The sequence below is a fragment of the Podarcis raffonei genome, chromosome 4 (assembly GCF_027172205.1).
Source record: "Podarcis raffonei isolate rPodRaf1 chromosome 4, rPodRaf1.pri, whole genome shotgun sequence".
In the NCBI taxonomy this organism is placed as follows: domain Eukaryota; kingdom Metazoa; phylum Chordata; class Lepidosauria; order Squamata; family Lacertidae; genus Podarcis; species Podarcis raffonei.
Window position 1 is genome coordinate 52565168 of NC_070605.1, and position 13720 is coordinate 52578887.

Below are 13720 nucleotides of genomic sequence, written 5' to 3' on the forward strand. Positions count from 1 at the left end.
TTCTCTCTGTTTTGCAGTAGGTTAGTTTGGTCACAATACTATGAGCAATAAATTATAATTATGTATCTTTACCATCTCAAATGCTTTTGTGATTGTAAAGAAGAGAAAATAAAGCAGTACTGTATTTAAACTCAATAAGAATATTTAATCATACATGTATAGATATGATTTTAAATAATTGATAGTAAGCTAAGTGATGCATCAATAATATTTATTATGCAGTTTTAATAGCGTAGTAGTTAAGCTAAAGAATATGGATGTAAGTTTGGTTTGCATTGACTAAGGTATAACTTGAGTTCCCAAACCTTTATATGTAACTCTAAAGATTTTGGCAAGCTCTCTTCAGAACTAACACTGTTACAACCTGTGTTTGTGTAGCTATTAGCGGATTTAGATATTGCTGTGATCATCTTACAGCATCTGAGAGATATGGGACATATCATAGAACTTCTCACAGCAAACATCTTTCAAAACAAACAATGTACTTACTGCTTGTGCTTTAGTAGACCAGGTACACTAACTTTGGTAATTTAGGGTATTGCATTTTAATAGTCTAAATGGGTCACTTTGAGGTTGAACACAATTTGTTCGATGTGTTAGACTTCCGGAGCCTGCAAATTGCATTAGTGTGTCATCCTGAAATGAATGACAACACTCCTTGGCTTAAGCACATGTTTAAATGCTTTTCACAACTAGGATAGTGTTACAGTCGCTAGATAAATGCTGAAAGAACAAGGTACATTGGAAAATAGATGTGGGCTGGCCAAATTTATGCCTACTACCACAACATCCTATGCTGTTAGAGAATGGTGTTAAGGATGTTTTTTTGTGTGAACTAGTTCTTGCTATCAAATGTTTTTTTTAAGTGCTTCAAAAAATAAAATATAAAGTACAATGGCCATAAGACTGCAAAGTCCAGACTTTCCGAAAGTTCTTGCAGTTTTAAGAGCTGCATTTAATTTTTCCAGGTGAAATGTTAAAGGTGAATCTAGCCATTCTGCACTTTCTGAAACAATGTGTGAACCAAAATTTGGAGATTCTTCTCCAAATTTTGCAATGCAATTCTGCAGCTTGTGCACAAAAATGCATATTAGGGTAAAGTAATGAAAATAACATACAAAACTGCATTGTAATAGGGAAAATTGCTTTGCAGAATTATGTGTATTAGTCAAAATTGCATAGAAAAATAGACTTTTACATTTGAGTGTTTTGTCACAAATTGATAGGAAAATGTGGAGCTGAACTTAAGATTGGAAAAATGAGAAACTAAAATTGACAGATTCTCCCATCTCTACCAGTGATGTTTGAACAAACCAGTCCCCTGCTATTACATTAAAAGTATAGCATTAGTAGGGACGCGGGTGGCAGGGATGCGGGTGGCGCTGTGGGTAAAACCTCAGCACCTAGGACTTGCCGATCGCATGGTCGGCGGTTCGAATCCCCGCGGCGGGGTGCGCTCCCGTCGTTCGGTCCCAGCGCCTGCCAACCTAGCAGTTCGAAAGCACCCCCGGGTGCAAGATAAATAGGGACCGCTTACCAGCCGGAAGGTAAACGGCGTTCCGTGTGCTGCGCTGGCTCGCCAGATGCAGCTTGTCACGCTGGCCACGTGACCCGGAAGTGTCTTCGGACAGCGCTGGCTCCTGGCCTCTAGAGTGAGATGAGCGCACAACCCTAGACTGGCAAGACTGGCCCGTACGGGCAGGGGTACCTTTACCTTTATATCATTAGAAGGAGGCAGAGCAATGAGTTGTTTTTTCCACCAGCTAAATGCCATACTAACTACAGGACAGGCCAATGGCAGAATATAAATGCACCTTGCTTACATTGCTGAGTATGTAATTTACAACTGACTCAGTAGATTTAATTCTTTGTTAGCCACTTTGTTAGCAGTGAAGTAGTATTAGATTTGTGGGAAAATCTGGTATCTGTATACAAATCGCAGGGTTTCTGAACAAATCACTCTCTGACCCAGTAATCACATTTTCTGGAATGGTGCTCCAAATGGTGATAATCGGCTGCAATGAGCAAGTAAGTGGCTGGCTTCAAACTTAGTAAACTTATTTTATCGTGGGCTCATTTAATGTAGAATTAAAACAAGTTAGTTGCACTCATGAAATCTGTTAGGTTACAGACATGGAAAAGACTTAAGAGCCTCGGACACAAGATTACCAGGTTGATGGACTAGATGGAATGGACAGTAAGGACTGACATAACCCGATACCAGGAAGAAGAGACGTTGGATGAAGATTGGAAGAAAGTTTTAAAAAAATTATTTTGGGAATTATTGTAAAATTAATGAGTATTAGGGAAAATGTTGGAATGAAACTATTTGGCTTTAGTAGAAATGATATAAGGAGTTATGTATAAATAAGTATTAAGTTTTAAGCCTTAAGGTATTTTATGGTAAGATAAGGTTAAAATAAATTAAGGTAAATTGAACGACAGAATATAGTGAAAGATGGAAAGGATTTGCTGAGTTAATCAATAGGTTAGACTGTTAAGATAAACTACCCAATAAAAATTGAGAAAGATGGAAAGAATTTGCTGAAACAAATAACTAAACTAGAATACAAAAAGGGAGGTGTGAGGAGGTCGATGAAACAAGTAAATGAAAGATAAAGATATGGAATATTGGACGTGTGTTTCTTATTGTTATTGTTGTATTGGTTTTTATGTTTTTTCCCCTTTTTTATGTATTGCAATGTATGTTTTGTTAAATTTTTTGTTGTTTTCTTCTTTTTTTTGTAATTTTCCAACTTCTAATAAATATCATTTAAAAAAAACCAAATGGTGATAATCGGCTGCAATGAGCAAGTAAGTGGCTGGCTTCAAACTTAGTAAACTTATTTTATCGTGGGCTCATTTAATGTAGAATTAAAACAAGTTAGTTGCACTCATGAAATCTGTTAGGTTACAGACGTATCTGTTTGTCTAAAAAATTACAGTGTAAGCATCAGAACACCTGGTTTAGTAGTATTTTAGCTGGCTTTTTAGAGTTGGGGGGAGTATCTCTGAACTGTGGGCCAATCTTGGTCTGCTGGGGGGATCTAAGTTAGCCTGTGAGGCCATCTTTCACAAACCACATCCACCAGCTGGTGTCACTTGGCTGGAAGGGCAGGGTAAATCCTGTATGTAGTAGGGAACAGGAGCACACAACTGAGCAGTGCTCAGTTTGGCAGTATTCCATACAGCCTCCTTCGTTCAGGAAGGGGTTTGCATTAAAACCTCAGCTAAATAAAACAAATGTGTCCCCCCCTCCTTGTTTAGCAGGAGTTTCTATTCAAACCTCTTCCTGATTCAGGAAGGATTGCATCAAAGGCCCTGCTAAAATGGAGGAAGGAAACCTTAGTTTTAGCAGCACCTTGAACCTGACATCATGGTGTCATCAGGTGGTTGCTGTCCAATCTGGATAAGGGTGTGGCCCATGGAGCTCGAAAGGTTTCCCTGCCATGTTTTAGAGGATGCAGGACAACTCATTTACAGTGGTACTTCAGGTTACATACGCTTCAGGTTACAGACTCTGCTAACCCAGAAATAGTGCTTCAGGTTAAGAACTTCACTTCAGGATGAGAACAGAAATCGTGCTACGTCGGCGCGGCGGCAGCGGGAGGCCCCATTAGCTAAAGTGGTGCTTCAGGTTAAGAACAGTTTCAGGTTAAGAACAGACCTCTGGAACGAATTAAGTACTTAACCCGAGGTACCACTGTATATTCGTCTAGATATACCAGTGATCTGACCTATTGCAAGATAGCATTGTATATTAATACTGCCATTTTTTAAAAAAAAATTTTAATACTGCCAGTTTGTAAGCAAAACCCATTTGTAAAGCAATGGGCTGTTTTGTGCCAAAGAATTGTTTCCCTGACTTTTTCACTGTCATTTTGTTTAATGGGTGTTCTCCACTACCTTTGTTGATCAATCTTTGGTTGTTTTTAAAATGCCTTAAATTGCACAAAAACCTGTAGAAATATCTCAGATGATAATGCTTAGAAAGGACTGGTCACAGATCAGTTATGCATTTCCAGATGCCTACACCCAGTTTGTAGACATATATAATTGCACTAAATCCTGCATTGTCCTAGGAAAAGCCAAGAATGGCAGCCAAATACAGTGAGTTTCTCTGAAAAATTGTCTTGGCTAGCAATTGTTCAATGGAAGACTTGGATTTGCCTGGAAATATATATGATTCCTGTGCGCTGCCTCTCTCTGCACGTTGCGCACCTTATATGTGAAAGAATAATTACAGGGAATTTACTTGCAGGTAATTATGCTTTGCAATATTCCTGAACGTGAGAGAGGATTACATCAGAGAAGTTATGAAGATATTTGAAGAACATTAAAATCACATTGCATTGGCTTCTCAAGACCCATAAAATATGCAATATTTATATTTTGCAGCTGGAACACATAAGTAAACGCATAGGCTCAAGTGCCCACATGATCACCACCGCAAGGGTACCTGCTGATAAACCGATACGAATTGCCTTCAGTCTAAATGACTCCGCAGGTAAAATTCAAATTTATTAAAGGTTCTCTGTCCTGGTTGTCCATTATTGCCACAAATTGGCACTTCAGTGTCACAGTTTGATTTTTCTTTGGTGTTTGAAATGATTTGGTCTCATTATTATTATTATTATTATTATTATTAAATTTATATACAGCCCTAAACCCGGAGGTCTCATACATCCATCAAGTTGTTATAATCTTATTAGCAAACCTGTTTCGTTGAAATTGTTTATCAGGGCTCTTACTTGCAACAACAACAGAAAGACACAAGCCTAGCACAGCAACAGGCCAACGGACATTACAGAATTCTAGGTGGATCTTTAGAAGGACAACAGAGAGAGAGAGAGAGAGAGAGAGAGAGAGAGAGAGAGAGAGAGAGAGAGTATGAGTATGAAAAAAACAAGATTGGGTAAAAAAATACCTTCCTGACCAAATTGATGGAAGCTCTCAGGAAACAGCTGGTCTGGATTGTATGTTCCCTCAGAAACAAAAGAAGTAAAAAGTTGGTTGACATTGTTCTTTATATTACTGCTGACTATTTGTTTAGTTTTGCAGCCTAAAGTGCAGGATGGGGGGAGAGAGAGTTCTGCCATGTATGTGTTATACTCCCTCTGCATAATTTATGTGGAAAAGTTGTGTATGACTTAGTTTTCTGAAGGTTTTATAATAATTGCTGCATTAACCATTGGTGTCAATGACTAAGATTAATTTCAGGTCCTGAAAGGACTCTTGTATCTTTGAGCCCCTGTGAGTGAAACTGCATTTATTATTATTATTTATTATTTATACCCCATCCATCTTGCTGGGTTTCCCCAGCCACTCTGGGGATAAAATATCAAACGTTAAAAACTTCCCTAAACAGGACTGCCTTCAGGTGTCTTCTAAAGGTCAGATATGCCATTTGGTGTTTTGTTCTTAGTTGTGAAATGTTTGCTTTTTGTTTAGACTATAAGCTTCAAGGCTCAGTAGAGTGACTGCTGCAGGCAGCAGATGCTCCTGAGTGGGAAGCAGTGGGAAGGTGTTGGACAACAGAGCTGTGCATGCTGCTGACCTGTACAGCCCTTAACCCAGCCTTTGGGTGTAGTGCAGGATGTTGTCCCATCACCAGTGTTGAAGCATGATTCAACTGCCTGCTGGCTCAGCCCCCACCCCTGCTGGAGGGGTGGAGCGGTCACTTTTCCTTTGCCTCAGGCAGCAAAATTTTATTGGGCCTGCCCTACTTGCCAGGGAGTTGAAAAGGTCAGACCAGGAAACAGGAATTTATGAGGAGGGAGAAGCAACTTGGTTAGAGAACAAGAAACTTTAAAACTTTTGTGAAGCAAAGCTGCTGATTGGAGGTGTTGGAATATATACAGTGCAAGAACTAAGAAGCTGGGCTGAAAGTGAGGCGGCTGGGTGTTGCACTGCAGTGGAATAGAATGAGCAAAAGAAATGGCTTTTTGGTCATGGGTAAAGCAGGGAAATAGGCTAAACAAGTTTAGGTGGCTCCCCCCCCCCATTGCTCTTATGGTTAACGGCTAAATCTGTTTTAAAATTTATTTTGCTCTACCCCAAACCATTATTACAACAACAGAGTTGGCAACTTGACTAAACTCTACTGCAAAGATGGGAACCAGTGGTGGTCCTGAGGTTGTTGAATTACACTTCTCATGTCCGTGACCATTGGCCATGCTGGCTGGGGCTGATGAGAGTTAGAACCCAACCAGTGGTTCCCCACCTCTGTAGACTATAGCTCATTGGTGATGGAGCACATCTTTGAATTCAGAAGGTACCAGGTTCAATTCCTGGCATCTTGAATGAAAGAAATATTGGGTGGCAAGTAATGTGAAATACCTTGTGCTTAAGACCTGAGAGAACTGCAGTCAGAGTATGCAACTCTAGGCCATATCAGCCAGCTCAGACCATGAGAGCAATCAGGAGAGCTTTGCTTGTAGTCCTGCCAGCGAGTATTGCTCTAGGTATTTGAATGGTGGGCAGGGCCTTCTCAGTAACTGCACCCTGATTTTGGAACTCTCTCCCTTTAGAGGCATGGATGGCACCATCATTGCTGACCCTCTGTCATCTAGTCAAGTCTGTTCTCTGAGGCTTTTAGACGAGTTGTGTAGCTAAGGTTGCCATATTTCAAAAAGTGAAAATCTGGACGCAAAAGTTGTTGAAACAAAATTAAGGGTTTTTGAAATAGGTTGTTGAGCTGGGCAGTGTTGGGCACTGTTTCTGGGCCAAATCCCAGCTCCCCTTTTCTGCATTGTTTATACTGGTTGCTTTTATTTTAAAATGTATCTGGTTTTCATCTTTCTTTTTATTGTTAAAAACCACTTTGAGACTTTGGATGAAAAGCAGTCTAAAAATCATATAAATAATTTAAATTTAAAGAATTGGGTAAAGTCTGACCTGTCCAATATAATGCAGCTTTCTGTGCTTAAAATGTTCTTCATAAAGTGTATGGAATTGGATATATACCACTGATGGCGATCCCAGGTTCAATCCATGGCATTTCCAATTCATATACAATTAAATTAAGGTAAAGGTAAAGCGGGGAGTGGGTGGTGATATGGTCTAAACCACCGAGCCTCTTGGGCTTGCTGATCGGAAGGTTGACGGTTCAAATCCCTGCGACGGAGTGAGCTTCCGCTTCTCTCCCACTTCTCTGTCCCAGCTCCTGCCAACCTAGCAGTTCAAAAGCACACCAGTGCAAGTAGATAAATAGGTACTGCTGCGGCAGGAAGGTAAATGGCGTTTCCTTGCACTCTGGTTTCCTTCACGGTGTCCTGTTGCTCCAGAAGCAGTTAAGTCATGCTGGCCACATGACCCAGAAAGCTGTCTGTGAACAAACAGTGGCTCCTTTCGGCCTGAAGCGAGATGAGTGCTGCACCCCATAGTTGCCTTTGACTGTACTTAACTATCTAGGGGTCATTTTCCTTTACCTTTTTTACCACAATTAAATTGTTTAAAATATTGTGTTAAAGTTATATGGGCTTCTTGAGTTGCCAAAAGAAGTATAATAATCAGTATCCTTGTCAAAATGCTTTATAACTACCCAGTTAAATGTTCTTAGAGTAGCTGTGCTACCAATGTGACTTGAGTCATGTTTGTCTTTCCTTTTGGCCATTCACTGTGACCCAACTTTCTTCTTTTAGAATATTTGGTTTGATTTTTTAAAAATGCACAAAGGGTTCTGTTGCGAAAAGTGAAACACTTGCAACTGACAATAAAGATGTTGCATAAAATTCAGAAAGTAAAAGCCCTTATCATAAGCTTGCTTACTGAGGACTCCAGTGTTAATTATGAGAAGGTAATTAACATGACCAATATTTAAATAGCCACCCTAGGAGTGACAGAAGGATTAGAACCACAGTGCACAACATGTAAGGGATTTAACCCTTTCTCCTCATTACGGTCCTGAAGAAAATCCCATCAGCACCAATGAATACTAGGGCTGGAGGAGATTTTGATTGGGACCATGAGATAACCTCCCCTCCATGTGCTATTTAATTTTTTTAAACTGTCGATATTAATTGCTTAGGCACAATTAGCATCACAACTAGTTGAGGCTTCTGAAAATAGACCTAACAGCTGTAGAGAAGTAGAGCAGACGTACTTTCATCTCTTTGGAATCAAACCTTTTATTGTGGGGGGAAATAGTTCTACTACTTGTGGGTAGTGCTGATTGGCTATTGGTCATTACATCACAGGGAGCACTCCTCCCCAGCCCCTTGAGAATCCTCTGAGCAGCTTCTGTGAAAAGAACTATTTTGAAAATGTTTTCTTTAAAACAATTGTGCAAAGGATTAAAACACATATTGGTAAACATAAATGTAGTACTTTGAAAAAAAGCAAAGAAAGCTTGCACCTAGGGATGGATAGATTTGTAAATTTTGGATTCTCTCAGTTTCCCATTTTTCCAGTCTTGCGTCAGTTTCTCTGCAGTTCTGCATCAGCTTGTGATTTATTTATTTTTTAAAGTTCTCATGAAAATTCATCAACATTTTAGTGTGAATTTCTCCAGATATGCACATTTTTGCAAGCAAATTTACCTAATGCCATGCATTTTTGAATGTTATTTTAACTAATATGTTCATATTTATGCCTACTGTCCCCTAATACACACATTTCTTACACATTATTCGGTTATAGAACAGCACTGCAAAATTTGGAAAAGTGAGAATTGCGAGTGAAAGCTGTGTTTCAGTTTGCATACTGTAATTTAGGGCTTATCCACACTTACCTTTGGCCCACTCTTTCCAGCCAGAGGTCCACGCCTTAACTCTTCATGTCTCAGTATTTTTTCTTTTGTCCTGAGCTTTCCCCATGAAAGCCCACTCTTTAAAGTTGAATTGGAGCAAATGTCAGTTCGGGATTTCTGTGGATTGACATTTGCTCCAACTGAGCTTTAAAGAGTGCATTTTCACAGGGTAAACTCTGGAGAAAAAAGGGGTATGCTTGGATAGTAGAGGTAAAGGGACCCCTGACCATTAGGTCCAGTCGTGGCCGACTCTGGGGTTGTGGCGCTCATCTCGCTTTATTGGCGGAGGGAGTCGGCGTACAGCTTCCGGGTCATGTGGCCAGCATGACTAAGTCGCTTCTGGTGAACCAGAGCAGCGCACAGAAACGCCGTTTACCTTCCCACTGGGGCGGTACCTATTTATCTACTTGCACTTTGACGTGCTTTCAAACTGCTAGGTTGGCAGCAGCAGGGACCGAGCAACGGGAGCTCACCCTGTCGCGGGGATTCGAACCACCGTCCTTCTGATCGGCAAGTCCTAGGCTCTGTGGTTTAACCCACAGCGCCACCTGTGTCCCCGTGTGCTTGGATATGGAGCTTTAAATTGCAGACTATACCTGGAAGGAGCGGAGGAAAGGTAAGTCTGGATAAGCCCTTTGGGAGTTCTGCATTAAAATGTCAGCCCAACTGCAATTATCCCCCATACCTACTTGCAGTCCACCTGGAACACTGGCTGGAAGAGCAAATCTGGTGTCTGACTCAACAGCTGACTTGATAGAATGAGTATTGGTATCCAAATTCCAATACCAAGAGGAAGCTGGATTGACCACTGTAGCTGAAAAACCAGCTGCAACTCTACTTTTAAACTATTAGGTCTGTCTTCACTGACACTTCTTGCCAAGCATGCTTAGAATTGCAGGTTTAGGACTTTTCCAGACTCTTCATGGACATCTGTAGGAATCTTTCCAGGACCAGGCAAAGCATATACATACATAACTGTTTCTGGCAGACCTGGTGGCAACAAGGCTTAGACACCAGGTCCACTAAGCTGGGTAGACCTGGCCTCTGAAAAACCATACCAAATCTAATCCTTCAGTGTTTCCCAGTAGGTATCTACTGCTCCTCAACAGGTAGACCTGGTGTCCAGATGACATCCTACAGTCTATGGTGAAAGCTGTTAATTTTGTCCCTGGCTCCTTTTACCTCTCCAGCTTTTAATTGCACTGGGTAGATTCACTACTGCCCAATTACAGCTACATTAAAATCCTGGATTTCTGAATTAACAACAATAATAATACCTTTAACATAGGAAAGATTATTTCCAGCCATACTTGTTTTTATTTCTTGAAAGAATTTAGTTGGCCAAAGAAACAATAGATGTATCACAGTGTGATATTAGTGTGCCATTTGATATCATATCACATAACATGCATATAAATAAGCCAGAGATATTTTGATTAAACCAGATGCAGGAAGAATAAAGCCTTGAGCCCACACCAAACCCACCAAAGCTTTCCCCTTAGCCCAAGCAGTCTCATGCTGCCTTGTGGCAACCAGCCAGGGATCTAGTCATTCCATTCTCATTCCAGGAGAAAAGGAGAATGTCACCACAACCCAGCTGTCCACTCTTGACATTCTGCTATAGTAATATTTGATGGTCCTTCCTCTTTTGTCCGCTGGTATGATCCCAGAATACAAAATACATGTTCTGACTATCTCAGTATGAACTGTATTGATGTTGCATTTTTAGCCCCCTGTCCCTATAAAATACATGCAAGTGGCAGTCAGGAAAAGTTCAGGCCTCTGTTTGCATGTACTGTAAGAATAACAGAATCATATAATTGTATTGTTGGAAGGGACGGTCATCCATTCTTGAGATGGGAAAATGCATAGAAGAACTTGACTTCAACAGGCAACAGCACAAACCGTGTTCAAGCCCACTGAAGTAATGAGCTGAAGCAGAGAGTTGTACTATGTGAAACCATAAAGTTCTAGAAGGTTTTATCTGCATACTGTTGTCCATACATACATACATACATACATAATTTTATTTGAATGCCGCCTTTCCATAGTTCAAACCATGCTCAAGGAGGCTTACAACATAAAAAATACACAACTGCAACATAACAAAAGTAGCCAGAAACAATAAATAAACATTAAAAAGTAGACAATTAAACCAAACAATTTTCACCTAAATCACAACAAGATCTATAAAAAAGATACAAAAAACCAGCAGGAACAACCCTACCCCCCCAAAAAAAACCCCAAACACCCCAGCCCAAGACTATAGCTAGTGTTTATCTATGACCTTTATGGGTCTTGATCCCTTATTTTTAGGGGAAATGGATGCAGTCATTAGGCTTAGACTTAATGGAACCACTGTGTCATTTTTATTTTTATTTTGAGATTATCTGTAAAACTGTGAGAAAGTACTAAGCTGAACTTCATGATTCCCTAAGTCCAGTGGCATTTAGTGCTGTCATTCAATGGGCTGCTATCCAAGGAGGCAGCTTCAGACTTCTTCACAACTGTACATTACATATTTGATGTGGTCAAATATGTGGTCATGTGATGGATGAAGCCCTAAAGGTGATTCCATGTACAGTAAAATCATTTGCAAAGAGCTGCAACCCTACGCAGACCCCACCCCCACCCCCCTGAGCAAAGCATATCCGTTTCTTCCAAATTCTCTGTTTCTGTTGTAGAGCCTATGCTCTACAGGGGTTGGGAACTTTTTTCAAAAGAAGAGCTGCATTCCCATCTGCGCAGTCTTCCCAAGGGCCACACGCCAGTGATGACCAAGGTCAGAGGCAAATGTCAAGTTTCACCTTGTACATCAGGTTGGTTTACACACACACACACACACACACACACACACACACACACCCCTCTATCTTCCATCCATGCAACCAGAGTTCAAAGACACATTACAGCCAGACAAAAACACCCAAGGAGGTTGTGAAGTAGGGCTGCTGAGAGCTGTGGCCTTAGGAGAGTGGGTGGACTGAGGGTTAGATAGAGGTGCCCGGGGGGCCATATTTGGTACTCGGGTCCCCCCTTTCTTTAAGTAATTGACCATATATATGTTTGTATAGATGGGAAACAAATATAAGCATGCACGTTTTTTCTATGCTTTACATCAGCTGATGATGTAGTCTGCCTCTTAATAATTGTTAAGATTTCAAAATAATAATTTAAACTTGTTTTCTTTTCAGATGATACACCCCCTGAGAATGCTTTTCCTTTGGCTTTTCCAGATTTAGAAAAGCAGCTCCAGGTGACTCTTTTATTTAATACAAAAATCCATAGTGTGAACTACGATTATTTATAACTATCAAAAATAGACTTCTGCTGTTGTAGTGAGTGATTGTCAATGTATGTACTCAAACTATAAAAATGAAAAGCATGGAAATATAGGCTGTTAGACTTTTAAATATGCCCTTGTGAGTTCCAAAACCTCCCTCTTCTCTTCACATAGAAAAAGACCATATGTTTGGCAAGTTGATAATGCTTTATTTACAAACTCTCCAAAGCTCAGGTTCATGTGCTTTTCCATGCAGCATTTAGAAAAGTTGCACAGGCAGTAATATTCTTAAATTATACTATTGGTATAGGAACTTAAGAGACGCTTGTTAGAGCCACGTTAAGCTTCTCTGAGCTTCTCTGGTAGACTGAGGTACAACAGTAGGCTTGATTACCTTTCACCCAAAGTGAGGAGAAGTGACCTAGCCAAGCCTGGCAGGACAACTTACTCTGTGGTATTAACCCCTTCATGCATTAATTAGACTTAACTATGTTGGTCACATGAGGCTGATTTCCCCACATTTATAAAGTGAAATATTTCTTCCTGAGACAATGGGAGGCCTTCAGGCAGCAAAGAACAAAGAAATTCATTCCACCTTGAGCAGTGTTAGGAGGTGATTTAATTTTGAAGCAACCTTTCCAGACACCTCAAAAGATACCTTTCATCTGACTCAAACTCTTTGTTTTCTTTCTCATTCCCCTCTGGATCTTTCTCCCAGCCACCATATATCTCCATCTCCATCTTTTCACCCCAAGAGATGGCAGATGGCAGCTGTAAAGTAGTTCTATGCTGAAATCTGTGCCCTGATTTCTACACACACACACACACACACACACACTCATTAGTGAAAGAGGCTTCCAGTGTTCTGCCTCATTATCAGGACACTTGAGAATTTCTGTTCTCAAGAATGTCTGTTAGCTTACCTTTTCATTGTGAGGGGGCCAAGGGTGCTGGGTGAGTTATTCTTTCCAGTAAACATTTCTCCAGTACTCTGCATTCTCTTAAGCTACCTGCACTTCCTGATCTAAAAAGTCACATGGGAGAAGTTACTCAGGCTAGCTTTCCTGGAGCTTAAGTGAAGCACAGGCACCCAGGAAGTCTGCAAAATGCAGTCCTCTGATGAGATGATGTGCAGAATGAAAGAAAGGATACTTCACCCACCTCAGAAGTGAGGTGCTTCGCATCACCTATGAGAATTTCACTGAAATCAACTCTCCCCTTTTATAATTTTTGGCCACAGTTTCTTTTATCATTGACCGACAGAGAATAGTTTTTAAAATGCAGGAGAAATTCTTGGCTTCACACTAGTTTAAAGGTGAAAGGAGCAGAAGGCGAGGGACAGAATCTTTCACCCACCCAGAATGTCAGTCCAAGAAGGGTGAACTGCCATTTTTATTTTTTTAAGAAAAAGTAGATGGAGCTGCAATTCAGCTCGTGAATTTTACAGTGCAGTCCTATGCATATTTACACAGAAGGAAGTTCTGTTGCAGCTGTAGTTAAACAGTGTCTTTTATTCCTTCCACATTTTAGTACTGAATCCAACCCTTCTGCAGTAGGAGAAATGTTGCATAAAGTTAATAATGATGAGCAGGGAAAGGGAGAAGCCCTGAGGTCCGGAAAGGCAAGGGGTCTCCCTTTAGGAACTGAATCTGTGGTCCATTAGTTAATATTTATTGGGGGAAGTGAAT

The 13720-nt window shown here is 40.5% G+C and overlaps 1 protein-coding gene across 3 annotated transcripts in view; it reads left to right on the plus strand.

Annotated features, from left to right (window-relative positions):
- MAP3K7CL (MAP3K7 C-terminal like) overlaps positions 1-13720 on the plus strand; it is a 39326-nt gene that overhangs the window by 15051 nt on the left and 10555 nt on the right. For 2 of the 3 annotated variants that reach the window (XM_053386571.1, XM_053386570.1), the window contains exons 2-3: positions 4399-4507; positions 11944-12005. In XM_053386571.1, the coding sequence (XP_053242546.1) occupies positions 4438-4507; positions 11944-12005 (132 nt within the window). In that variant the 5' untranslated portion in view covers positions 4399-4437. The remainder of the gene's footprint in view (positions 1-4398; positions 4508-11943; positions 12006-13720) is intronic. The other variant, XM_053386572.1, reaches the window with a different exon arrangement.